General features: G+C 55.0%; 1 protein-coding gene across 1 annotated transcript; it reads left to right on the forward strand.

Moving 5' to 3' along the window:
• The first annotated feature begins 1150 nt into the window (after window positions 1-1150).
• Window positions 1151-20447, forward strand: CYP26B1 (cytochrome P450 family 26 subfamily B member 1). The gene is made up of 6 exons (XM_034426103.3): window positions 1151-2535; window positions 5648-5872; window positions 13873-14148; window positions 14670-14825; window positions 15913-16194; window positions 18576-20447. Exons 1-6 carry the CDS (start codon window positions 2332-2334, stop codon window positions 18966-18968), a joined length of 1536 nt encoding a protein of 511 aa, XP_034281994.1. The 5' UTR covers window positions 1151-2331; the 3' UTR covers window positions 18969-20447.
• The last annotated feature ends 6481 nt before the right edge of the window (window positions 20448-26928 follow it).

The raw sequence follows: 26928 nt of genomic DNA on the forward strand, positions 1-26928 counted from the left end.
CTCCAAGGGTCTCATGGGGGAGGGGCATGAATGATTTAGCCAGGAGTTGACCCGTTTTTCTAGAGCCAGATGTTGAAATCCTGGAGGGGGAAATGGGGGGGGGGAGAACTGGCCTTGTAGACAGTGACCTGGGCACCCTGTTCTTCCACCCACCACTTTCAGGACCCCTGCCAGGACCCCAACCTTTCCTCTTGGAATTGGGGCACTGCCAAAGCAGCTGAACGAAGGGGGGCACTGGATGAGAGGCCTCCATTTTATTTCTTGCTGTACCCAGTTCTTTTCAGCAGGTGCCCTCTAGACTCTGCGGGGGGGGGGGAGGCAGAAGGGAATATAGCCAGGCTCCCCATTGGGCTGCAGAAGGACAGCACCCCCACCTTACAGGAATGTCATCCCTGTGGCTCCTCCTGCAGGGCTTCCAAGGGGCTCCCCGATGGAGCAGAAGCAGATTTGCCCCAGGAGAGGGGGGGGGGGGGCAGGGCAGAAAAGACCCACCACAGAAGGGGTGGGCGGGCAGACAGGGGGACTAGTTCTGGGCTTCCTTGGAGGCATTTTGTGGCCAAATTGGGCCTGCTTTGAAGCCCTTCAGGAACTCTGGACTGCACCTGCCTCATAACCCCACCTGGCCCTATGAAGGGTGGGGGGACTCCCAGCCTGGAAGGCAGTGTCCATGGTGTGTATGTATATATGTATATACACACACACACACTCCACAATGCCACAATGTTTGCAGGCAGCAGGTGGGGCCTGGCTGCTCTTGGGCCCCCTCCTGGGCCCCCTGGATTTGGCCAGGTCTCCATGCTGGCCCTGGAGGGAGCCCTGAAGCCAGAGGCCCAAGGCCAGCCTCGGTGTTTGGACCTCCCTGGCAGCTTCCTCACTTCCCCTCCCCATGTTTCTTCTGCAGGTGGGAAGTCGGTGCTTCTAAAGTGCTTCAAACCCCAAAGAACCCCTGGAAGGTTGGGCAATTCTTAGGGGCTTCCCAGAGTTATGAGCACTTCGTCAATTACAAATTTAAGGATAAAATGAAACAGTGAAATAAAACCTTCCTTTGCCAATGGAAATTATCAGCTTCCAACAGGTTTTATGCCTTTGCCTGTGAGGGGGTGAGGGTGGGGGGGTCCCAAACAAAACGACCCTCCTGTCCGGGACTGCCGGCTCTCTGCGCGCATCGCTGGGGGAGGCGGGTGCTCAGCGCAGGGTCTCCCCTTCTTCGGGGTCCCCCGCCAGCGCGGCCTCGCCAGGGCAAGAGAGAGCGAGCCGCCACTCAGGCAGGGAGGCGCGGAGCAGCCCTGGGCGCAGGTCACTCCGGCACAAGTCGCGGCAGGTCTGTCCCGGAGCAGGTCGAGACCGAGCAGCCGAAAAGGAGGCCCCGCCCGGCGCCCGCCGGAGCCACCGGGGCTAAAGCTGCTTCGCAGGGGGGCCAGTCGGGGCAGGCAGGGACCCGGAGAGCCGGGCGCTTGTCCGAAAGGGGGCCGGCCCGTCCTCGGAGCCCCGCACCCGGGGCTCCAATGCCCGGCTATACCGGAGGCGTCCCGCTAGCCGGGAGAGGCGCTTCCCTCCGCCGCGGCCAGGTGAGGCGCAGGCGGCCCTAGGTGAGCCTCCTCTCGCCGAGCGCCACGAGCGGAGTCGGCGGAGGCAGCGCTGGCACGCTCCAGCGCCCGGCCCGCCTCGCCCCCCGCCGCCTCCGCCCACGCCTCGAAGGGGAGGGGAGGAGGGGACGACCGCCGGCCGAGCACCGGCCGCGCCGCCTCTATATAAGCGCCGCCTGGGCTGATCCCCGCAAACGGCGCGGAGCGCGGCGACTCCTCCTCCGACGGCGCCGCCAAACGGAGCTCCTGCCCGCCCCCAGCCGGCCCGCCCCCCGCCCGGCACAGACGCTCCAGGCAGCCGCTCAAGTTGGACGGCGCGACCGCAGAAGCCCCTGCAGATCCGCGCCCGCTCTCGCAGCCTCCTGCGCCTCAGCCGCGGAACCTCCCGTCTCCGGCTCACCGGACCCCTCCGGGCGCAGCGCCCTCCTCCCGCCCCACTTTCGGCGGAGCCGCCTCTGGGTTGCAGCGCTGCAGCGAGCGAAGATCCGAGAAGGTCGCCTTCGGGAGGGAGCCCGAGTTTTGCCGCGCCCGCCGGGCGTTCCTCCGTCTGGGCTTCATCCAAGCGGAAAGGGGCGCCCGCCTCTCCGTCTGAACACCCCACTCTTCGGCGGGCAGCAACGCGCGATCCGTGCAGCGTCTCGCTCGCCTCCCCCGCGCGCCCGGACGAGTCAGTGTCCCCGAGTCCAATCCGGCCGCCTTCCCGCGCGGCGCTTCCGACGGCTGCGGTCCGTCCCCGGCGCGCAAGATGCTGATCGGCGGCTTCGAGTTGCTCTCTGCGCTGGCCACCGCCGCCGCCTGCCTGGCCTCGCTGACGCTGCTGCTGGCCGTCTCGCAGCAACTGTGGCAGCTGCGCTGGGCCGCCACGCGCGACAAGAGCTGCAAACTGCCCATCCCCAAGGGCACCATGGGCTTCCCGCTGGTGGGCGAGACCTTCCACTGGCTGCTGCAGGTAAGCGCTGCCGGCGCCGGCTGTCCGCGGCGGGAGGGAGAGGCGCGTCGGGCACTGGCCGGCCCAAGAGCCGGGCGATCCTAGCGGGGAAGGAGGCGGCGGTATCCCGGCTATGCCCGGCCTGAACCTTTGCAATGTTGGAAGCGGCCGTCGGTCCAGCCCTCTCCTCGGCGTCTCCTGCCCGGAGGGAGACGCGCCGGCCGTAGGGTGGGGGGAGGCTCGCCCCTTCCAGGCTCCAACCAACAGGTAAGGCTGAGGAGCCCGGGCGGAACCGTGGGACGGTCTGTGTTTTTTTCCCGCCAGCGCTTTCCCTGTCCTTCCCTGCCGCCGCCCCTCCCTTCCCCTGCCCTCCCCTCCCGGGCAAAGCGCAGCGCGGGATTCCCTCTCGGCCGCCCACCTTCAGCGCGAGCCCAGCGCTCTTTCCGCCACCGCCGCCGCCGCCGAAAGGCCGCCCCCACTCGGGGTTCAGCCCACGCGGTTTGCTCCAAGCGGCACAGCCGGGAGCCTCAGAGTTTGGCGGGGAGTCCTCGAGACTTTCCTCTCTCCCCACTCCGTCCTCCTATGGCGGGACCGCTAATCCACCCCACCCCCCGCGCACACACACACTCTCTGCCCGCGGGACTCAGGCGGCCTCGCGGATCAGCGCCTGTCTGCACGTTCGGGAGGGACTCGAATTCCTTCTTGTATCCCCATCGCTCTGCTATGAAGCAGAAGGAAAATCGAAAGCCCAATTCTGCGGGGCGCTGGAGATGTTATCCTTTCCTCCTCTGCAGCCCCCTCACCAATGAATTGTGCCTCAAAGAGACCGAAGGACCCCCTCCCAAGTCTTCCCCTCCCCAGCATTGAAAGAGTTAAGCGCCGTCCCTCACGGGGACTATTTTAAAAAGAAATTTATCAGATTCTTTACAAGGGGCGCCGAAAAAGGGGCTCTCCCTCTTCCTCAAGGCTCCATCCAGGGAAGAAAAAAAAAAGTCTAGGGCTAAAAATAAATTTAAAAAAAAGTATAAATCGGAGTCCGCCGAAACCTTCCCACATAAAGGTGCCCTTTGTACAAGGATGGAAATATTGCACAAATAACCCTTTATTAATGCCACTAAAAGCACTTTTAATTATATTTACGCAGATCAAGACACCGGGGCACCTGAATAGCTGAACTTCACAACCGGGCTTTTGTTTTGTTTTTTTAAGCCCCCCACCCCAACCCCTCCCCGACCCCAACTCTCTGCCTCTGAGAGACCCTGAGCCGGGAAAGCGGGGCGCCTCTTTGGCTGCAAAGGCGCATGGAGCCTCTGCGGCGTTGCTTCCAAAACGCGTGGGGGGAAATATACCCTCCTCTTTCTAGCTCCGAAAATGGGCAGGAGGACCCCGCGGGAGGTCCAGATGCCCCCTTCCCCCCGGGTTGCTTGCGGCTCTTTCCCTCCCTCCCTCCCTCCCCTGGATAACCCACGCCACCATCTGGGAAAGTGATCAGGGGTCCCGTTCTCGTCCCGCGCTTAGCCAGAGATACTTGGCGTGGGTTATTCGTCCTCCGTGGAAAGGAGGGCTCGCAGGGGAGACGGAAGAGGCTGATTCAGCCCCCCTTAGTCTTAATCTAAGAAACCGAATCCCTGCCACTGCACCAGGGTTTCGGTTCTCTGGAGCCTGCCCTCCGTTGAGGGGATCCCGGCCCAGGTAGCCTCAGTCTGGGGGACCACGGTCTCCTCCCCTTCCCCTGGCCATCTCTGGGCGGGAGAGGCATTTTGTCCCCCGGCCCAAATGAGAGCTTCCCTTCAGTGTCAGGGAACTTGAGAGGCGCCTATTAGATAGGCTTTAGTTGGAGTGCAGGGGGTGGTCTCGATGGCCTTAGGGAACCCTCCTCGCTCTATTGTGCCGCCTTACTCGCGAAGGAATGGGGGGACTCTGTTCGTTGCCTCCGACGCAGCAAAGCAGAAAGATTGCCCCCCCTCCCCGACCGGGGGTGTCAATAAAAGGGGCGCCCACTATTTGCATTCCGGATCCTGCCTGCACTTCGACGACCCCAAAACCAACCGCTGGAGATTTGGACGCCCACCCCGGCAGCGGAGGGAGCCCCCTCCTTCCCCGGGAAGGGCGATCCGGACTCTGCTTGAACACAGGCGGCCGAGGGGAGCCCGCTGCCTCCAGGCATCGCTAGTTGCGCGGGGAACGCCTGGTGCAACAAGACGGTGTGTTTGTCTGTGAGTGTGGGCGCACGCGCAGGCCTTCGGCGTCCTAGACTTGGTAACCAGAAGCTCTTTTGGACAGCAGTTAAAATCAGCCCTGGGACCACCGCGAAGGAGCTGGCGACCCCTTTGCCCGTTTTAAGGCTCGGCTGCATCCACACAATTCGCTAAACGCTTTTGAGTTCGGGATCCCAAAACTCTCTTCCCCGGTTCAGTGAATCTGTGCTCAAGCCAAGCAACCGTCTGGCTCAGAGTTCCCGCGACCCTCCGACTCGGAGGCTGCCTCGCTTCCTTTGGATCGAGGCTAGCGCTTTTGCGCCTTCGTTTGCTTTCCAGCAGCGTTGGCAGGCGGTGGGGAGGGGGCTAAGACTGGCAGAGACCCCCCCTCCTAGCAGAAGTAGCAAAGCCTCAGTTAAGGAAGGTGAAAGTCCCGCGCCTGACGTTTCCCACCCACTTTTGGCCACGCGGGACGGCCCAAGAAATCCGACCCACCCAAAGTCACGAACAGAAGCCCCGTTTTCCACGCGCCGGACTTACACCCGTAGCCAGGCATTCCCCTTTCCTTTCCCGCACAGTTTAATCTTTGATACCCAAGCATCCCCGTGCGTGTGAACAGATGGAAGTGGGCAAAAGATACGGCTGAGCACGCAAGGAGGGCTCGGGAGGGGGGGGGGCTTTTGGGCAGGACCCCTGTCGCTTCAGCAGCCTTTTGCAGCCGCCGCGCGGCTCCCGTCCCGCTCTCCGTCCTCCGGGGAAAGGCCACAAGTTCAGTCCCCTCACCCGGGCGCTTAAAAGGCGGACCGGAGACGGCCGGAGCTCTGCTGGCGCCCCCGGATCTCTCCCGCTTCCCCGGCCCCGGGCTGCACTGCAAAGTCGGGGGAGGTGGGGGTCGGGGGAGCTGCCAGGCTGAGCGGCCGCGCCTCCTCTTGCAGGGCCCCGGGTTCCAGTCCTCGCGGCGGGAGAGGTACGGCAACGTCTTCAAGACCCACCTGCTGGGGCGGCCGCTGATCCGCGTGACGGGCGCCGAGAACGTGCGCAAGATCCTGATGGGCGAGCACAGCCTGGTCAGCACCGAGTGGCCGCGCAGCACCCGCCTGCTCCTCGGCCCCAACACCGTGGCCAACTCCATCGGCGACGTCCACCGGCACAAGCGGAAGGTAAGGGCTGCGCGCGGCCCCCGGGCGTCCGCAGAGGGCCTGGCGGGAGCGCTCGGCAGCGGGGCGGGCACAGGCGGGGGGCGCCTGCGAGGGATTGAAAGCGGCGATGCATGGGGGGGGGGGGCTTTGCTCCGCTCCGGGAATTCGGGAGACGCGGGAAGCGGCCGAGGAGGATGGGCCTCGGGGGCTCCTTGGGGAGGGCGGGGAGGCTGCCTTGCTGAGCGCCGGCGGGCCTTCCCTCCGGGGATCTGGGGGTGGTGGGGGGAGAGAAGGCTCGCGGCGATCTGCGGCCGGCCAGGCGGCTGGTTCGCCTCGACCTTGCCGGCGGCACGTGCCGAGGTTGAACTCTAGTAACCCTCGGGGGGGGGGACTTCCGACGGGCGGGGCTGCGCAAGGGCCGGAGCGGTGCTCCCCTCCCTGCCCGCCGCTCGCTCGCCCTGCTGGCGGCTGAAGGAGCGGCTCCCGCTGGAGTGGGGGTGGGGGGTCTTTGCTAGAGAGGGGTATAAAGAGAGGGGTGGTCGCACCGTTCCGGGAAAAGGGCTCCTGCATCTCTAGACTCCCGGGGTCTTCCTCGTCGCTTAGTAGGAGGGTCAACCTCCCAGTTTTCTTATCCAGGGAAAATGCCATTAAAGCCCCCTCCCCACCCCTTTCGAAGTCAGCCGTTCCCAGCAGATTCAGCTAAATCCCCCCCCCCATGAAGGGGGTTCTGGGAAAGGTGTGGAGGGGGAGGGGAGGGGGAGGGCTAGTGAAGGGACAAAGAACTGTAAAATGGAGGCGTGTCCCCCCCACCTTTAGCCTGCTCCCCCCCTCCAACCTTGCATCTCCAGGAAGCAGGAGTCTGCTGATGAGATGCAAGGGAACTCTAAGGCATGTGCAGCGTTCAGATCTTCTCTCCCAACCACACCCTTGGCCCCCCGCTTCCTCTCACCCTAAAATATGAAAGATATCCTAGCCAAGCCCCCCCCCCCAAGGATTTGTCCATAGATTTGAAGGTTTGGTAGTACAGGGGTTTAAGGCACCCTGTTATTAAGCTTATTAAGACCAGCTGCCTGCAATTACTGCAGGGTTCGAATCTCGCCAAGGCTCAAGGTTGACTCAGCCTTCCATCCTTTCTAAGGTAGGTGAAATGAGGACCCAGTTTGTGGGGGCAATAAGCTGACTTTGTATAAATATACAAAAGGATGAAGGTTATTGCTGAGCACATTGTAAGCCGCCCTGAGTCTTCGGAGAAGGGCGGCATATAAATCAAATTAAAAAAAAAAAAAAAGGTTGCCTCCCCCCCACATCTGCCCACACTCTCTGCATCCCCTGCCCAGAGGATGCAGGTTCCACCAATGTCTTCCCTGTTCCTGGACTAGAGTCTGTTCTTGACTCTTGGGGAAGGGGGGGTCGCCCCAGAGGCTCAACGTTTGGCCCTTTCCTTGTGGACAGAAGAACGAGCCGGTTAGGGTCTGGACTGGGGGGGGCAGCAACTACATGAGCTTTGTTCCTAGGGCAGCCTTAGGGCCCCTCCTGCGCCAAGGCCTGCCCTTCTCCTTCTCCTTCCCAGCAGTCTCAGGCACCAGCTCAGCCACTTAGGGGACCCCAGCCTTAGCCCCCTCTTTGAGAAAACTGCACCCCCAACGGTCTGGCTGACTTTGAATGCCACTACAGCTCGTCCTTGAATTACGACCATTCATTTGACGATTGTTCAAAGTTATGGCTTCGCTGGATGAATGCTCCTTACCCCTGGTCCTCAAAGTTATGGCGGTTGCAGCATCACTATGGTCACAGGTATCTGCCCACCCTTACAGCTCTTGGGGTGCTTCAACTCCCTTGCCTGTCCCTCCCCCCATCTACCTCAGCCGTTCTGGCCGCCCTGCATGGTGACCCTGTTCAGTGGCATCACGGGGGCTTCGGAGAAGCTCTGGGGCAGCAGCGCCCCCCACCCCAGTCGTGTCTCTGAGTGCCCTTAGGTCAAGTGGCCGGAAGGGAAAAGATGGGGAGGAGGTGGGTGGGGAGTTCGAAAGGAGGCAGCCATTAACCTTGGAAGAAAGGAGGCAGGGAGGGGGCCGGGGAGGGGCAAGCTGGGAATACCTTGGATGGGGACTGCTGGTTTTTTAAATTTATTTATATTTATTTATTAAATTTGTCTGCTGCTCCTCCTCGTCTAGTCACGAGGCCATTGCTAAGTGAGGCAGTCGCGCTTTGTGACTGCTTTGCTTAGTGATGGAACTTCCGATTCCAATTACCCCCATTAATTGAGGACCACTTGTGCAGAGCACATTCACCGTCCTCTCTTCAAGACCCTCTGCAAGAACAGGTGGTCCTCGACTTATGACCACAATTGAGCCCCAGATTTCTGTTGCTAAGCGAGATTTTGCTCCATTTTAAGACCTCTCTTCCCTCAGTTGTCACGTGAATCCCTGCCGTTGTTAAATGAGACACAGGTTGTTAAGCAAATCTGGCTTTTCCTTGTTGCCTTTGCTTGTCAGAAGGTCGCAAAAGGGGATCACGCGACCCTGGGACACTGCGACCGTCATAAATAGGAGTCAGTTGCCGAGGGTCTGAATTTTGATCTCTTGATTGTGGAGATACTGTGTGAAAAATGGCCATCGGTCACTTCTTTCCCTCTTGTAACTTGGAATGTGCCCTAAGCGAATCTTGTAAGGAATTCAGTTTTTTTTCCTGACGGCAGCATTGTGGTCACCTGAATCAGGTGTGCTGGGCTAATTCACCCCAGAGGCCTTTTTGCCCAGGCTGATTTTCTGCCGGATGCCAGTCCTGGGCTTGCCCTGGAGGGAGAGATTGCCTCCTTACTTGGACCCGCATTTCCTGGGGTATCTGGACACCTGGCCTTCTCTCGCCAGCCCTGCCTGCTTGCTCCATTGCTGTTGGCAGGTCAATGCTCCGAGGTTGGATGAGAAGTGCCCCCAAAGTGCCCGCCTGTCTTGGTTCAGCTGCTAAATCCTGGCCTTCGAAGTCAGGATTCGCCCTCAGGCCTCAAAGAAATAATTGCAGGTCAGGAGCCGCTGTCTGTTGTCCTCTGAAGCTGCCAGCAGGGCTGCTCTTGACTTTTGTGTGATGTCTCCCCTTAACAACACACGTTGCGTAGAGTCCGGCCGAATCACCTGCAGCCAGCAAGTGGAGGGGGCGATTTGCTTGGTGCCAGTCTGGACCGGGAAGTCTGCTGTCTCCCAGGGGCCTCTTCCCCCTCCTCCCCAGCACAAGGGAGGCTCCTCTGAGGCCTCCAGCAAAGGCTCGGGGCCCGCGCATACCTGGCGTGCTCGGCACATCCGGCGGCCCAGACAGCAGCCGGGCAAGAATGCTCCGCTGGAGGACAGGCGCAAAGCTGGGAAATATCCGGTTTCCATTCCAGGCTGGGAGAGTCGGAGTTGCCCCGTCTCTCTACCTGGAATGAACTTGGTAGCCGTGGGTGGTGGGTGCACCATGACCCCCCTCCCCCTTTTGCTTGAGAAGATTAGGAGGGTTTCCCCAAAGGAGCAGAAAGAGGGGAAGTGGTTTGGCATCTGGGGAGGGGCCCTTTGAGTCTGGCATTCGGGCTTCTGAGGAAGGAGAGTCCAGCCTCTGCTGCCCCTCCCCTCCTATTCTATCCCCCTCCCTCTGCACGCTCACTCCCTTCTAGCACTGATGGTGTTACCCAGTAGGGTAATGAAACATTTGCAAGAACATAACCAAGCTCAGAGACCACCACAATCATTCTCCTCCTCCTCCTCCTCCTCCTCTTCTTCTCTATTCTTCCTTCTCCCTCCTTCCTCCCCCCCCATTCCCCCTATCCCCCATCAGGAGCAATTTCTCTCTCTCTTTCTCTCTGTTCTTCGGCTCCCGCTGTGCCACATTTGGGCCTCTGAATGCCAGAGGAGGAAGTGAGGCTCTCTGGCACCATTGCCACCAAGAGGGACCAGCTGCTGGTGGCCCTCAGAGTCATGCCATCTGGACTTGCTGGTGGCTCCATTCCTTTCTCTGCCAGGATGGCAGAGGCAAAACCTGCCTGGTATCCCTCCTTTGCACCCAGACCTCCCTCCCCCCCACCCCTCAGGAGGCAAATTCCTACAGCCAAGGCCAATATGTGGAAGAGGCATCAAGAATCAGCTAGGAAAAACCACCACTGTCTCTGCCAGCTTGGTGGGGACTTTCTGAGCATAATTCTCAAATGAAGTACAAAAATGCAGGCGCTCATGTTGGTGATTTTTTGAATTGGGTCTGAATTGGCAAACAGTTGCAATCGGGAAGCCGCCTTTTCCACCCTTCTGTGCCTGCTGCCTGCCTCAGAGATGGTCCTGGGTGTCAATGCCAGGATCTGAGGAGCTGCGTGGCAATCTGGGCATCACTCTTTCTGGGCCTCTCAGATCATGAGGTCTAGTCCCTTGAAGAGTGACTTGGGCAGCCTTGGGAGGTGAGGGGAGGGCTGATGCTGGCTGTTTCCTCCCCCTCCAGAGGCTGGCATCAGGGCAAGGAACGGTTGAAGTGTCAAAAGTTGGGAGTGGGAAAGCGAGAGATCCAACGGTCTGGGAGGGGGGCATTGTGGGTTCCACGGGGCGCCCCCTCCTCGAAACTCCCCGGGGACGGGACAGGTGTCCTTGTTCCGGAGTTCCAACGGCCGGTCCGGCGATCCAAGTCGGAGTTAAGACGATGCAGCCCGCGAGGCGTTCCCCTCCTGTCCCCGACGCCTCTACGCGAAGAGGGGGAGCCGTGGGCGTTTGGGCCCGTTTCTGGGGGCTCGCGCGCTGCCTCCAGCTGGGAAGCGCTTGGAGCGCAGGGAGGGAGGTCGCTAGAGGGCGCCGGGCGTCCGCCGCCGCGGGATTTCTCTCGGGGAAGCCCGCCGGCCTTGCGCGAGTCGGGCGGGGAGCTCGGGGGTCGCCCCCTCGGAGCCAGGCAGCCCCCCGCCCGCCGCCTCGTCCTGACCCAGCCGGGCCTCCGCCTGAGAACCAGCGGGCCGTCTTCGCAGCTGCCGGCCCGCCGTCCAGTGCCGCAGCCCCAGAGCCTGAGCCGGGCTCCTTCCTTTCGCCGCCCCTTTCCCCGGAGCTTGGCTCCCGTGGAGGCCGGGCCGGAGCACGACGGCTGCTATTCCCTGTGCATGGGCAGAGGCTGCCTGCCTCTCACACCCTCCCAAGGGGGCTTTTTTCAAGAGGCCACTGGACTTTTTGTTGTTTTTCTTTCTTTTGAAGACGTTTCTCTTCTCATCCCAGAAGCTTCTTCAGCTCTGACTGGGATGGTGGGGAGTGGAAAGATCCAGTCAGAGCTGAAGAAGCTTCTGGGATGAGAAGAGAAACGTCTTCAAAAGAAAGAAAAACAACAAAAAAAAGTCCAGTTGCCTCCTGAAAAAGCCCCTTTGGGACAACCAGGACTGGGTGACTGAGAAGACTGGCTGGCTACAGACTTTCACACCGAAGTTGGAACTTGCAAGTCAACCTCTTGGAACGGGGGGGGGCGTGGCGGGGGCCCGATGGGTTGGCCTCCCGTGCAAAGCCTCCCGGGGGGCAGCCGATCCGCTCCCAGGACCCTCCTCTTCTTCGTTTGTCCGAGGGCGGCCTGGGCTGCGGAGCCTCTGGAGCCTGACTTGTGAAGCAACCGTTGTTAGTGCGGGGCCGGGAAAAACGCGGGGCTGTTATTTGACTAAACAAAACGTTCGCGAGAGGCGCCTCGCATTTGAAATGCAGGGCAGCGTCCAGGAACCCAGCATTTTGCACACCGGTTCCCGCCTGCTCTGCGCGCGTGTGCAAAAAACCCCCACATTTGCAGCTGGGAAGACAGGCCGAGCAGCGAGGCCGAATCAGAGCCCCCGAGCCCCCCTCCCGCCCCCCTCGAGGTGAGCCGATGCCAGCGCCCCCCTGACCTTGGCGCGTGCTCCCTGCTGCTGGAGCCGGAGGGCGGGGGAGGGCGGGGGGCTCCGGCCCGGCTCTGCACGTGTAAGTTAATCAAAAGTAAGCAAACACTCTTTTTCCGCCTGGCCCCTCGGAGGAGGGGGAGGCCGTCAGTTGGCAGGCGGCAGCCCCACCGGCCCTCCCGGCTGCTCCGGGAGATGCTACTAGGTGGACCTGCCTCCCCGCTGCTAGCGAGGCCCCCTGGCAGTTTACCTTGGCAGAGGAGGCGGCGGGAGGCGCGAGGCTGGCTGTGCAAGCAGGAGGGGGCAGACGTTGCCTGGACCCTCGCAGGGGATGGAGGCCCAGACGGTGGCCAAGCTGGTCATCCCCAGAGACACCTGGATGCCATAAGCAGCTGTCGCCCGCCCTGGTCGCACCAGAGGAGGCATGCAAAGGAAGGCCAATGCCCCGATCTAGAACCCCTCACAAGCTTTGTCAGGGTCCCTGGGGCTCTCTGAGCTCGGTGGCTTCCTTGCAGACGGTTCATTGTTCATCAGGACACTGATGCTGTTATCTAGTTGGGCAATGAAACGTCTGCAAGAAAACCACCAACCTCAGAGAGCACCAGGGACCCCACAGTCCTCCTCCCCTCCTCCCTGCAAACCCCCCTCTGCTCTAGCACTGATGATGTTACCCAGCTTGCATCATGAAATGTCTGCAGGAAAACCACCAAGCCCAGAGAGCCCCAAGGGCCCCACCGGTCCACCTGAGCTACAGAGGTTCTCCTTAGTTCCTTTGTCTGGGTGTTTGGGTGCAGCCACCCCGCCAGCCACCCCCTCCAGCCCTCCTTTTCACCCGTAAGGCCAAATAAGACAGATTGGTTCAGGGCCATAGATGGCACCCAGCTCAGGGGCAGAAATGGGATATGCCCTGGTTTGGGCATCACCCTCTGTATGTCAAACAAATACGGTAATTACCTTGGTTTACATTTAAGCCATTGACCACGTTGTGGAAGCCACAGTGGTTGAGTGTCTGGGACCACTAAACCCAGGCAGGCGGGGAGGGTTGCCTCCTGCAGAGATTGAAAATCCTCAATAATCCAACAAAGAGTTCTGAGAATGCTTACCAGGAAGTCTCCCTGCTCCATCGGCCCCTTGGAAAAACACTGAACAGAGAATGACAGAGTTTGAAGGGACCTATTTATTGATTGATTGATTTATTATTTATTATTTTGATTTATATGCCGCCCTTCTCCGGAGACTCAGGGCGGCTTACAATGCGTTAAGCAACAGCCTTCATACTTTTGTATATACCTGCTTAGTAGGGCTTTCCCCCCCCCAAGTGATGTTCTTTTTTTATACAAAGTCAGCTTATTGCCCCCACAAACCGGGTCCTCATTTTACCTACCTCGGAAGGATGGAAGGCTGAGTCAACCTTGAGCCTAGTGAGAATTGAACTCATGGTAATTGCAGGCAGCTGGTAGCTAAATACTATTTTAACAGTAGTTTAGTCCACTGCACCACCAGGTTCCTTCACCTAAGAGCAGGGGTGAAATCCAGCAGGTTCTGACAGGTTCTGGAGAACCGGTAGCAGAAATTTTGAGCAGTTCGGAGAACTGGCAAATACCGCCTCTGGCTGGTCCCAGAGTGGGGTGGGAATGGGGATTTTGCAATATCCTTCCCCTGACATGCCCACCAAGCCATGCCCACAGAACCAGTAGTAAAGAAATTTGGATTTCACCACTGCTTGGTGGTCTTCCAGTCCAACCTCTGCCCATGGCAGGAGATCCTATATCATTCTGGACTTCCTTTGGGTTTGATGGGATGGATACAGGTGATCATAGAAAGAATAACAGAATAACATAACAGAATATGGGAGTTAGAAGGTACCTTGGAAGTCATCTAGTCCAACCCCCTGCTAAAGCAGCGAGACCCTATAGTACCATTTCAGCCAAATGGCTGTTTTAGTTTCTTTGGAAAAACTTCCAGTGTTGGAGCAAGCAACTTCTGGAGTTCCACTGGCTAATAGTTCTCGCTTTGCTCTGCTTTCCCCCCCTGGGCCTTGGGGTGGGTGGGTGGGGGTGATACTGCTGGAGTTGGGGGGGGGACAATCCCTGAACCATGAAATGGCATCACAGTGACGACCAGGTAAACCTCTTCCTTCTTAACCCAATGCTCTCCCCTGTCTGCACTTCAGGTGTTCTCCAAAATATTCAGCCACGAAGCTCTGGAAAGTTACCTCCCCAAGATCCGGCTGGTGATTCAAGAGACCCTGAGAGCCTGGGGCAGGAACCCCGACCCCATCAACGTCTACCATGAAGCCCAGAAGCTCACTTTCCATATGGCCATCCGGGTCCTTCTGGGGTTCCGAATCCCAGATGGGGAGCTCAGCCAGATGTTTGAAGTTTACCAGCAATTCGTGGAGAACGTCTTCTCTTTACCTGTGGACCTGCCCTTCAGTGGCTACCGTAAGGTAAGAAAGGGCTCCATCAGGGTGGGGCAGAAGCCCAGGTGCTTCGCCTGTGCTGGGCCACCTCATGGCCTTGTTAAGAAGAAGGACATTTGCGAGTCTCTCTCTGCCCAAAATACCCACCGGAAAGTGTGGCCCAACCCTGGTAGAAGGTAGCATCCTATGACGCATCTCCTGATGGATCCAAGGGGGAGGAAATTGGGTGGGGCATTTTGGTTCTTGTAGTTTAGATGCTGTTAGGGTGGGGTGGGGGTCCAATCTTGGCAACTTTAAGACTGGTGGACTTCGACTCTCAGAATTCTCCAGCTTTGCCATAAGAATCCCCCAGAATTCCCTGGCTAAGTCCACAAGTCTTAAAGCTTGCAAGATTGGACCCCCCTGTTTTAGAGGGTGCGACCCACGACAGATGTCTAACTACTGCCCCACTGAGAGCCCTGCAGATGTGGCTGGGGATTCTGGGACATCAAGCCTCAACGCAGTCGGAGGGCGTGGGAGTGACGTGATCCTGGATGTCCTTTTCGTAGGGGATCCGTGCGAGGGAGATTTTGCAGAAGGGCTTAGAAAAAGCCATCCGGGAAAAGCTGCAGAACTCACAAGGCAAAGACTACCTGGATGCCCTCGACCTCCTGATTGAAAGCGGCAAGGAACACGGCAAGGAGCTGACCATGCAAGAGCTGAAGGTATCAATCCCTGGGCCAGGCAGGTGGCAGGCGGCACTTCTCTCTGTCACCACTGGGGGCGCTAGACTCCCCTTTTCTGCTCAATGCTACACCAGGATGCACAGAGTAGAGTAGAGTAGAGTAGAGTAGAATAGAGTAGAATAGAATAGAATAGAATAGAATAGAATAGAATAGAATAGAATAGAATAGAATAGAATAGAATAGAATAGAATAGAATAATGGAACGGAATGGAGCAGAACGGAACAGAACAGAACAGAATAACAGAGCTGGAAGGGACCTTGTAGGTCATCTAGTCCAACCCCCTGCTTAGGCAGGAGACCCTACCTATTCCATTCCAGACAAGTACCTCTCCACTCTTAAAAACCTGCTATGATGGAGCACCCACAACTTCTGGAGGCAATTTCTGTTCCACTGGTTAATTGTTTTCACTCTTAGGAAGTTTCTCCTTATTTCCAGGTTGCTTCTCTCCTTGATTAGTTTCCATCCATTGTTTCTTGTCCTGCCTTCAGGCTCTTTGGCGAATAGGTGGACCCTCTCCTCTTTGTGGGAGCCCCTCAAATTCTTGAATACTGCTCTCATGTCACCCCTAGTCCTTCTTTTCTCTAGACCGGCCACCTCTAAACCCGGCTGCAACCGTCCTTCCTATGTTTTAGTCTCCAGGCCTTTAATCATCTTAGTTGCTCTTCTCTGCCCTTTTTCCAGAGTCTCAACGTTTTGTTTTGTAATGTGGTATCCCAAACTAGTATTCCAGGTGTGGCCTTACTAAGGCTTTTTAAAGCAGTACTAATACTTCACGTGATTATAACTCTATGCCTCTGTTTATACAACCAAGGATTGTATTTGCTTTTTTGGCTGCTGTTGCACACGGCTGGCTCATATTCAGTTGATTGTCCACTAGGACTCCAAGGTCCCTTTCACAGGGGCTGTTTTTGAGCCCGGTCTCGCCTAATCTGTACTTGGACCGTTGGTTTTTCCTGCCCAGGTGTAAAACCTTGCTTTTCTCCACATTAAACTTCATGTTGTTGGCCAGGATCACATCCAGTAGCTTTGCTCTTTAGGAGCTCACGCAGCCTCTCTTTGCCCTAGGATGGCACCCTGGAGCTGATCTTCGCTGCCTATGCCACCACCGCCAGTGCCAGCACCTCTCTGATTATGCAGCTGCTGAAGCATCCGGCGGTCCTGGAGAAACTCCGCGAAGAGCTGAGGACCAAGGGCCTGTTGCATAACGGCTGCCTCTGCGAGGGGGCCCTTCAGCTGGAGACCGTCCACAGCCTCCAGTACCTGGACTGTGTCATCAAGGAGGTGCTCCGGCTTTTCACCCCCATTTCGGGCGGGTACCGGACGGTGCTGCAGACCTTTGAGCTGGATGTGAGTAAGAGGACCTTGCGTGAAGCCCCCTCCCCTGGAGGTTCTAGGTCAGCGTTTCTCAATTCCCTAGGTCAGCCGCTTCAATTCCCCAGCAGCCAAGAACTCTGGGAGTCAAAGTCCACACCTCTTAAAGGAGCCAAGGTTGAGAAACACTGTTCTAGGTTTACACAATTTGGGAGACAAGTCCCAATTTGGAAGGGTCAGGACCCCATGGCCTCCCCTGCACCCTGGGATTGCATTGCTTTAATTGGGTGGCAAAATGATCAATACTTAGCAGGGAAAAAATATTTTTCAGAGAGATAATAGGAGCAGGAGGACGTTAATGTGACTGCTGGGAGGCAAGCAGGAAGACCTTAATCCAGGGGTGAAATCCAGCAGGTTCTGACAGGTTCTGGAGAACCGGTAGCGGAAATTTTGAGTAGTTCGGAGAACCGGCAAATACCACCTCTGGCTGGCCCCAGAGTGGGGTGGGAATGGAGATTTTGCAATATCCTTCCCCTGCCACACCCACCAAGCCACGCCCACCAAGCCACACCCACAGAACCGGTAGCAAAAAAAATTGAATTTCACCACTGCCTTAATCCCAAATCAACAATTTTGGTCCATTTCTGAGGGTCTCCAGAGAGTTTGGAGAGATGAAAGTGGTTTCTAATGGCTCCCACCCTTTTCCTCACCGTCAACCTATAAGGGGCCTGGTGGCTCAGCAGACTGATAGCACTGTAATTTAACACCAGTTGTCTGCAATTTAAAGTAAGTTCGAATCTCGCCAGGCTCAAGGTTGACTCAGCCTTCCATCCTTTCTAAGGTAGGTAAATTGAGGACCCAGATTGTGGGGGCAATAAGCTGACTTTGTATAAAAGATACAAAAGAATGAAGGCTATTGCTTAACGCATTGTAAGCCGCCCTGAGTCTCTGGAGAAGGGCAGCATATAAATTAAATTAAAAAAAAAAAAAACCAACCGGTTGAAAAGCTCAAGGCTGATGGCTGAAGCTGCAGAAGCCGCAGAAGGTCTGAAGTCCAAGCTGTTGGACCTGCCCCTCCCAAAGGGGGGTTGTGGGTTGCAACCTCTGGGTCAGGTGCCAGAAGTCAGGAGCCAGGATAGAGTTCAAAAGTACTATGAATCTATTTCATCTTCCTAAACACGAGAATCTGATTCTACTGATGGTCAAGGCGAATTGGTGCCAGAGAAGAGTCAAGGGACATCAAGGCAGGCTGGACTGATGATGTACTTGATGACTGGTCTTTGGGCTGATCCTGGTCATCTCCTTACAGCAGCTGCTTTCCTACTTGGCGACTTTAAGATTTGTGAACGTCAACTCCCAACTGGTTGAGGAATTCTGGGAGTTGAAGTCCACAAGTCTTAAAGTGGCCAACATTGGAGACCCCGTCCTACCCTCTGGCCAGGCTGCCCTTTTGTCTATTTCTGGGGCTTATTCATTGATTTCCATGAAAAGTGCTTCTTATGCAACAATAAAAATGATTTGCTGAATGGTGGTTGAGATGAGTGCCTTGTAAATGATCTTTTAAACAACATCTGTAAGTGTACAAAATACTCAGATTCTTTTGAGTTCCTTTTGGAAGGGAACTTTTCATTTTGGGCTCAAGGGCTGCTGTCTCTCCTCTTGAAGCCAAGGGAAAAACCTAGAAGGAGGTGGGCTTAGAAGGACCCCTCCTGAAATACGGAGTTCTCAGAGGCGTCAGGATTTGGGCGGCTGCAGATGCATCATTGTGGAACCCAACACTCTAAATCTGGATAAGAGAAATGAGGGCTAGAGCCAGATGTTGGGATGACATCTGGATGACTCATGATGGAATTTCCACGGAGCAAAACAAATTTCACCGCTTGGTTGTTCCAGTCCGCAGAGTTCATCAAAGATCAAAGGCTGGTCGGTGTCCTTCTCAACGGGGCCAGCAGATGGCAGATGCAGTGGGCTGGACATCTCTTTCTTGGCAAAGCAAACCACTCCTATACAAACAGTGAACAAACCCCCCTCCCTTCTAGCACTGATGATGTTACCTAGTTGGGTCATGAAATGTCTGAAAGAAAACCACCAAGCTCAGAGAGTACCAAGGACCCCATGTTTCTCCTCCTCCTCCTCCTCCTCCTCCTCCTCCTCCTCCTCCTCCTCCTCCTCCTCCTCCTCCTCCTCCTCCTCCTCCTCCTCCTCCTCCCCCCCTTCTAGCACTATTGATGTTCTCTACTTGGGCCATGAGATGTCTGATGGTCTGTGTGCATGGGACATCTCGAATTTCCTAGGACTTGGGGTTCCCCTAAATCAGACCCTTCTGTAGCAGCGTTCTAGAGTAGCCCTGGTGCATCTTGAACCTTGTGAGGGACTCTCTGTGCCCCCCCCTGACAATCCGTCTCCTGTTTCTCCAGGGCTTCCAGATCCCCAAAGGATGGAGCATCATGTACAGCATCCGAGACACTCATGACACGGCTCCCGTCTTCAAAGATGTGGACGTCTTTGACCCCGATCGCTTTGGCCGGGAGCGCAGCGAAGACAAAGATGGCCGCTTCCACTACCTGCCCTTCGGCGGAGGGGTACGGACCTGTCTCGGCAAACATCTGGCCAAGCTGTTCCTCAAAGTGTTGGCCATCGAGCTGGCCAGCACGAGCCGATTTGAACTGGCCACCAGGACTTTCCCTCCGGTGACCCTGGTGCCCGTGGTCCACCCGGTCGATGGACTCAAGGTCAAATTTTTTGGACTCGATTCAAATCAGAACGAAATCTTGACAGAGAGAGAGGCCATGTTGGGGGCCACCGTGTAGGCCGAAGGCTTCTCTGGGCTGACGAGGGTGAAGCGACTGGAACGGAGAAGGGGAAGGAAGAAGCTCGACCCACCACTGATGACGGAGAAGGGCTGACCTTGGTGGACACATTCGGCAAAGCCTTCTCCAGTGAATATGCCAAAAACTGTGGGGGTGTTTTACTCTGGGGGTGAACAGTGGATTTCTCCTCCGTGGCTTCTGTTCGGTTTTGTGTTTGAACACCGGCGAAAAGCGAATTGTGTTGACCATAATCAGCGTATGTATGTGTGTATATACACTTCCTTTCAAGTGTTAATCAGGCAGTGTCATCCCACAGTAGTTGGGAACTCTTCTTGTCTTTGCTATTCAAAGTGGCCGAGGGAATCCCCAAGTGGGGCCGGGTACAAAATCATCGAGCCCGTGGGGCACGAGGGTGGGAAGGAGCCCTCCCTGCAGGCATGCTTGGGCTCAGGCATAAGGACAACATCCAGGAGGGGAGGGGATCAGGAAGATGGCTGGGGAAGCCCCACAGTTTTGGCCAGGCAGAAGACCTGGAGTTCTGCACAGCTGCCATCACTTCTCTTCCTTCGGAAGCTGCCAAAAGGCGAGTTTTTCTCTAGCCTGGTGTGGAAAATAAAGGCTGTGGATTCTGAGCTTCTCTGCTGGAGAAAGCTCTTGGGTCGTCTTCTCTGTGGCCCTCAGTTCCAGGGCCAGCCCCATCTTCTGAAGAAGACCACGCCTGGGCCATGATCCCAGAAGGTCCTTTGAGGCTGTCAGTTGCTGCTTTCTTGCTTTCCTTGTGTCCCTGCAAGCCCCCCTCCACAGAGAGACTGGGAAGCCTTCAGTCCCAAGACCGGAAGTTGTTCTTTTGCCAGAAGTGGCTGCAGAAGATTTCTGACAAGGGAATTTTATATCTCTGTCCCCGAGTTGTCCTTGGTGGTCTCTGAGCTGGGCTGTTTTCTTGCAGACATTTCATTACCTAACTAGGTAACATCATCACTGCTAGTGTGGAGTGGGGTTTGCTTATAAATGCTCTCTACTAGCATTTTACCTAGTTTGGTAAAATGAAACATCTGCAAGAAAACAACCAAGGACTCCTCATTTCAACCCCGAACTACAAATATTCTCCTTTATTGGTCTATCCATATACATGCGTGCATTTCATTTAGTCCGGGATAACTCCTGTTTGATTGACCGCTCCTAGCTAATATAACTTGACTAAAAAAAAAAAGAAAAAAGAAAAATTAAAAAGTTACTGCAGTGGATTTGCAGAATGAAGCACTTTCGAGACTCGGAATCTGTGTTTGTCTTGTGTTCCTTTTGATTGCTTAGCACAGTTCCCGTTGGCGCTATTATTTTATACAAGAAAAGTGGTGGGCTCGTTTTGTCTGAGTTTATAAACTATAAGTATTATTTTTGTTATTAAGTCAGAATGGATATTTAGTATAATAATGTTGCTGTCTCAAATGTGTGTTATTTAGTAAAATATGAATGATTCCACCGTTTTGCTTTTTTCTTTCATTCTTTGTGGCAAACTTGTCTGTCGAGAGAAAATAAGACGGTTAGCATGGAGTCACACCAGGGGGTGAGGTGGGGGGGGGTGGGGGCTGGCGGGTGGGCGGGGGAGGGGGCCCCGGAAGCTCTTTTGTGTGATTCCCTTCAGCACAAACCTTGTGCAGAATTGGCCCCTGGCACTTCCCATGAGCTGTGTTGAGTTTAATATTAAAATAAATAAGCACCTGTTGTGTGGGGATATATCTCGGTGCTGTGTGTCTTGTGTCCTGTGGCTTTTGATGTGACTGTAATACGGGGGTCAGTTCACCCGCCCGACCCTCCCTTTCCAGCCTCCCCCTTGGCCAGGAAAAGTCCCAGGGTGCCACGTCTCTGTCTGTGTCCAGGTGCCATCTGGGGGGGGGGGTCGCAAGTGGCCAAGGACATCTTTGTGGGTGGATCTGCACCTGTGACCAGGGGTGGGGGGTGGGGAGGGAAGCATCGTGTTTTGTGTGACCTTATTAAAAAAATAATCCATGTGGCTATTTTATAGATTTTCATCATCATCGTCATCATCATCTTAATAAAAAAAATGAATGTAACCCCTTTTGTGTCATTGGTTCTTGGACTTGTACTGCTGCAATGTGGGAGAAGACCCTGGAGATCTCCCCTGAACTTGCAAGGAGATCCAATCTGTGATCCTAAAGGAAGTCAACCCCGAATGTCCTTTGGAAGGGCAGATGCTGAAGCTGAAGCGCAAATGTTTTGGCCACCTGATGAGAAGAGAGGAAGAACTACTTGGAGAAGACTCGGAGGTTGGGAGAGATGAGAGGCCAAAGGAGGAGGGGACGGCAGAGGAGGAGATGGTTAGGTAGGGTCATCAAGGCAACGAATGAGGATTTGGATAAACTCCAGGAGACAGTGGAGGACGGTATGTGTGTGTGTGTGTGTCTGGTGTGCTGTGGTTCATAGGGTTGCGAAGAGTCGGACACAACTTAGTGACTAGACAACAACTGATGCCAAATCATATTGGTGGAGTTTAGCCTTCTGATGTGGTTTGGGGGTGGGAGGGCTACAGGGGGCTACAGGGAGAGATCCAAAGCTGAATGAAAGGAATGGGGGGGGGGTGATTCCTGAGCTCTGGAGGAGAGCACCCTCTGCCTCCTACCCTTTCATTGCTAGAGGTCCTTCAGACAAGGGTCTGGATGGCTTCAGGATTCTTTCCTAGGGCAGGGGTTGGACTAGAGGACCTCCAAAGCCCCTTCCGACCCAGTGGTTCTGTTTCTCAGAGATCGCTAAAATGCGTCAGCTGCTGCTTTCCGCCGCAATGCCACAAGTTTGTTTTTGACACCATATTGTATAACATGACAGAGATATTTAGGGAGCTGGAGGTTAAAGCATCCGAAGAAGGGCTGCAGGAATTGGGGGTGTCCAGTTTAATGAAAAGAAGGACCAGGGGGGATATGTTGGCAGCATTTCTATATCTCAGGGGCCGCCCGCCCTCCAGAAGTTGTGGAAGCTCCATCGCTGGGATTTTTAAAGAAGAGACTGGACAGCCGTTTGTCTGAAATGGTCGAGGGCCTCCTGCTTGAGCAAGGGGTTGGACTAGAACACCTCCAGGGCCCCTTCCAGCTCTACTCTGATTGATTCCCTTCCTTCCAACTTGCTGAGATGCAACCAGACCCAATTAGTCTGCGCTGTTTTCCTCCCCACTCCGAGCAGAAGCGAAGCACAAGGAAGAGCAGGGACAAAAGTCGCCCTGGGGGTCCCAGCAGGAGGGCTGGCTGTCCCCGACGTCCTTAAGGCGGCGCTGCTGCTGCTGCGGTGCTGGGAGGCTCTTTCGCGGGGCCCGGTCACTCCGCAGTCGTGGAAGGAGCCTCTGGGCGCGCCCTTCCCCTCGCTTTCCCAGAGCCCTCGGAGAGCGGCTGAGAAGGGCAGACGGACGCTCGGCTGTGCTAAGAGCCCAGGACCCCGCCGGATCGCGCCGGGAGACGCGCACCTGCCGACCGCTCCCTGCAGCTTCTCCCCAGCAGCCACAGAGCGGTCCGGCTGGTGCTCCGGATCCGCTTCGCTTGCGCGCCTCTTCCCCGCGCAAGGCGGCCCAGAGGATCGCCCGTCCGCCCCTTCGCTTCCCCTTCCCCTCTTCCCTTCTGCCCCTCCCTTCCCTTCCCCTTTATAAATGCTGGCTGGGGAATCCTGGAAGTTGAAATCCAGCCTTGAAGTGCCCAAGGTTGAGCTCCACCGGTCTGGACTCTTTGATCAAAGTTGATGCTTTTCATTTTAACCACTTTGGATTTGCAGAACAAGTGGATGAAATATATACTTTAAAATTGGTATAAAGTTTGGTCAGATTGAACAGAGTTCATTCAGCATCTGCCATGATATATTAATGGCCTAGATCTGCATTAAATCAGGTGGGTCCCAAACAGCTTTTCTGGAAATGCTTTATGACCACACTTGGAATGTCTAAACACCAGCATTATATATGAGCAGGCTGTAGGGTAATTAGTCACACAGGCATTGGCACCGTCTAGGAAGCTGGTGGGGTACTCCCCAGGCACAGAGCTCTGGGGATTAAAGAATAGAGTAGAGTAGAGTAGAGTAGAGTAGAGTAGAGTAGAGAAGAGAAGAGAAGAGAAGAGAAGAGAAGAGAAGAGAAGAGAAGAGAAGAGAAGAGAATCCAATCCTAGGGCTGGAAGGGGCCTTGGAGGTCCAAGCCCCTGCTCAACCCCCAAACCCTATTCCATTTCAGAAAAGTGGCTATCCAGTCTTTTCTTAAAAACCTCCAGTAATGGAGCACCCACAGTTTCTGGTGGCAAGCTGTTCCACTGGTTAATTGTTCTTACTGTCAGGAAATTCCTCCTTAGTTCCAGATTGGATCTCTCCTTGATGAGTTTCCACCCGTTGTTTCTTCTCCTGCCTTCTGGTGCTTTGAAGAATAGGTGGAGCCCCTCTTCTTTGTGGGAGCCCCTCAAATACTGGAAGGCATTCCTGTCACTTCCAAAGGAAGCTCAGAGTCTTCTGAACTGGGCTTCTGTCATGGCTTGGGAATGAAGCCTGGCCTTCCCTGTCAGCTCCATTCAGGGCACAATTGGGCAGGAAGGCTGTGAGAAATGAGCAGCGCTTCCCTTGAGTTCTGCCCATCATGTGTCACCAGTTTTTCCCAGGAAGACTGAGACCACCCAACACTTAGAAATGTGCAGAATGGAGAACACTGGATTCAATTAAAACTCCCAATAATGCCACAACAACAGGCAAACAATGACATTAAAAGACGCTTCTCTCTTCCCACAAAAGTCTGGCCCAGCCCAGCCATCCTGGAAGATGCTTGTTCAAAAAATAATAGAATTCCAGGCTTGGCTGTTGCCAGTTCCTGCTCAGACTGGAGGCTCCCAAGGCCAGGAAGATGACTGTGGGAATGACAAGGAGAGGGAATGTGGGTCTCCCCATCCCCATTGCAGGGAGTCAGCACTTGCCCTGGGCTGTGGCAGAAGAATAATTGGGGGTTCCAACTCCAGCAGGGGTTGTGCAAGAAGAAATAAAAATGAAATCCAGATGTCGTGAGGAAAGGCCATTTATTTATTTATTTCCCAAAGCAAGGAGGTTTGCTTTGTGGGGTGCAGAGAGATCGTTTTATAGGGGAGTTTGTCCTGGGTGTGGCAGTGTGTAGGCGCTGATCTCTAGGGTGACACGCGAGGGGTGTGAGTGGGTGTTGATCCCAGAGAAGGGGTTTGGTTAAATCAAGCGATGTGGTCTCTTTCTTCGAATTGTGAGCATTATAATGATGTTACATTGTGTTAATGGAGTTCTGAGTGTTTGCTCGTGTGTGTTTACAATTTGAAATAAGTGTTTAATTAATTGTGAGGTTTGAGTAAGATTAAAGGATTTCGGAGGCCGTGAATCAGTAACTCTGTGGAGGCCTGGGTCATATTTCTAGCACAGTTGTCAAAGTTACAAAGTCTTCCCACAGCAACCTCCTTCTTCCCCACCGGGGTCATTGGAACCCACCCTCAGCCCTGAGTCAAGCCATGCGGGGAGGATAGGTGTGGAGGGGCCTCAGCCCTCCCTCACCTCTCCCTCCCATGCAGCCCAGGGGGACGATGGGCAGGGGGGTCAGACAGCCGCCTGCCCTTTTATTACTCACTTAGGGGGTTGGAATGACTTACCAAAACTTTCTATTTTAACACCAAAAAATATCGTGTCCTCCCAGCAGACTCTGGCTGAGACTGAATCCAGGGCTTTGCAGAAAGCGCCCCCCCCAATCCAGCTTCCCATCCATTTGGATGAGGCTGAAGTACGGCCCCTCCCCTTCCCCAGGAAAAGAAAGGAGGGGGGAGGGAAGGAGGGGGCTCAGATAATGAAAGTGGGGGCTCAGTTTAGTTTAGTTTATTATATTTGTAGACCGCCCTTCTCCCGAAGGACTAGGGGCGGTGAACAGCCAGCAGATAAAATACAGAAAATACCAAAATTAAAACAATATTAAAAACCAATTAAATCAGTTTGGCCCTCAGTTAAAACACCCCCATATTAAAACCCATAATTTAGCAATTTAAAATTAAAGCAATTTAAAAAGTATGGTCAGGTCAGCCCGGCTTGATGAAACAAAAACGTCTTTAAGGCACGGTGAAAAGTGCGCAGATCTGGGATCTGCCGTATCTCCGGGGGCAACTCGTTCCAGAGGGTCGGTGCCCCCACAGAGAAAGCCCTCCCCCTGGGGGCTACCAGCCGACATTGTTTGGCCGACGGCACCCTGAGGAGCCCCTCTCTGTGGGAGCGTAGTGGTCGGTGGGAGGCTACTGGCGGCAGAAGGCGGTCTCGTAAATATTCAGGCTCCCCTTGGCTGAGAGTCTAGATCAGGAGGATCAAAAGTTAGCAGTCTTAAGACTTGTGGACGTAAACCTGGGGAATTCTGGGAGTTAAAGTTCAAAAGTCTTAAAAGTTGCCTAGTTTGGAGATCCCTGTTCTAGATGCTGGTGCTGGACTGTGCCGATTGGACTGGCCCACTTCTTGGCCTGGGACAGGAACACCAAGTCAGGGGAGCCCGTGTGACTTGGGGCTCTGCCCAGGGGGTGCAGGGCCACTGCCAAAGGAGCCCCCCCAACTCTTCCTTGAGCATGACGCTGGACCTTTCTATGTGCAGCTTCTGGGAAAGCCTAGCCAGCTCAGGCCAACGAATTCATCCAGGTCATGTTTGTCCCAAAGGTGCTTTTTCAAAAGGCAACTGGACTTTTTTTTCCCCTTGGAGATGTTTCACTTCTCATCCAAGAAGCCTCTTTGGTTCTGAACTGAATGGTGGATGGTGGAGAATGTAAGGAATATAAATCCTTCTATCCTCCACTATTCAGTCAGAATTGAAGAGGCTCCTTGGACGAGAAGTGAAACGTCTTCAAAGAAAAACAAAGTCCAGTTGCCTTTTGAAAAAGCACCTCTGGGACTGTTGATAAAAACTAGTTACAAAGCAGATGAAAACAAAATTAAAAGGGACCATGCAAAGTTAAAAAGGCAGAGGGAGCATCTTTGGGTCACCCCCAGCCTGATTTTCTATCTGTGGGCTAGCCAGAACTATTCTTCAGGACCTGCTAGATCATCGTCCTTGACCTCTTCAGCTGACAAGCTCCGGTTTGTTTGCTTCTCCTGCCGTAGCTTGGCCTTTTCAGCCCCTTCGCCATCTTTTCAGAATAATAGAAATGGTGTGGGGTCTCCTGCTTGGGCGGGGAGTTGGACTAGATGACCTATAAGGTCCCTTCCAACTCTGTTCATCTGTTGTATAATAGAATAACAGAAGGGACCTTGGAGGTCTTCTAGTCCAACCTACACCATTTCAGACAATGATTGTTTCTTCTGAAAAGCCTCCAGGGATGGAGCAGCCACAACTTCTGAAAGCAAGCTGTTCCACTGGTTAATTGTTTTCACTAGGAGGAAATTCTCCTCACTTCTAGGTTGCTTCTCTCCTTGATTAGTTTCCATCCCGTTCCCATAAACCCTTCTGAACCCAACCCAACAATTGACAGCATCTGAATAATATGGGGGTATCTGGAAGCTAAGCCCAACTCTGGCGTCCCCGGGGATAGAGAAGGAACATGAGGATGATGACGTAGTCCTTGGCTTCGTGTGGGTGGGAAATATCCTTGTGGAGCCTTCCATGTCTCCTTGGGTTGAGTCCAAGGCTACTCCGGAGACCCAGAGTTGCCAGGAGCCGTTTTTCCATTGCAGAGATCCCTCTGGCTCCTTAATCTGGGAACATCTGAATGCGCAGGCCTTTGAGTGATGCTTTGGGGCTTCTCACCCACAGGGTGTCTGCTGGGCTATTGCAATGTCAGCAATCCACCTCTGGATATTCGTGCCTTGCAATGGCTTCTGGAGAAATAGCAATGAATTGTAAAAGACTGACAAAATCCCACCGAAATAGGACAAAGGGCAAGCAGTGCGTAGGGTATGTTCGTGTGTTCCCAAAAGCTGTGCCAGTTTTATCAAGTCTCGGCAACAATCT

This window comes from Pantherophis guttatus, chromosome 8 (assembly GCF_059756535.1).
Source record: "Pantherophis guttatus breed Tessera chromosome 8, ASM5975653v1, whole genome shotgun sequence".
In the NCBI taxonomy this organism is placed as follows: Eukaryota; Metazoa; Chordata; class Lepidosauria; order Squamata; family Colubridae; genus Pantherophis; species Pantherophis guttatus.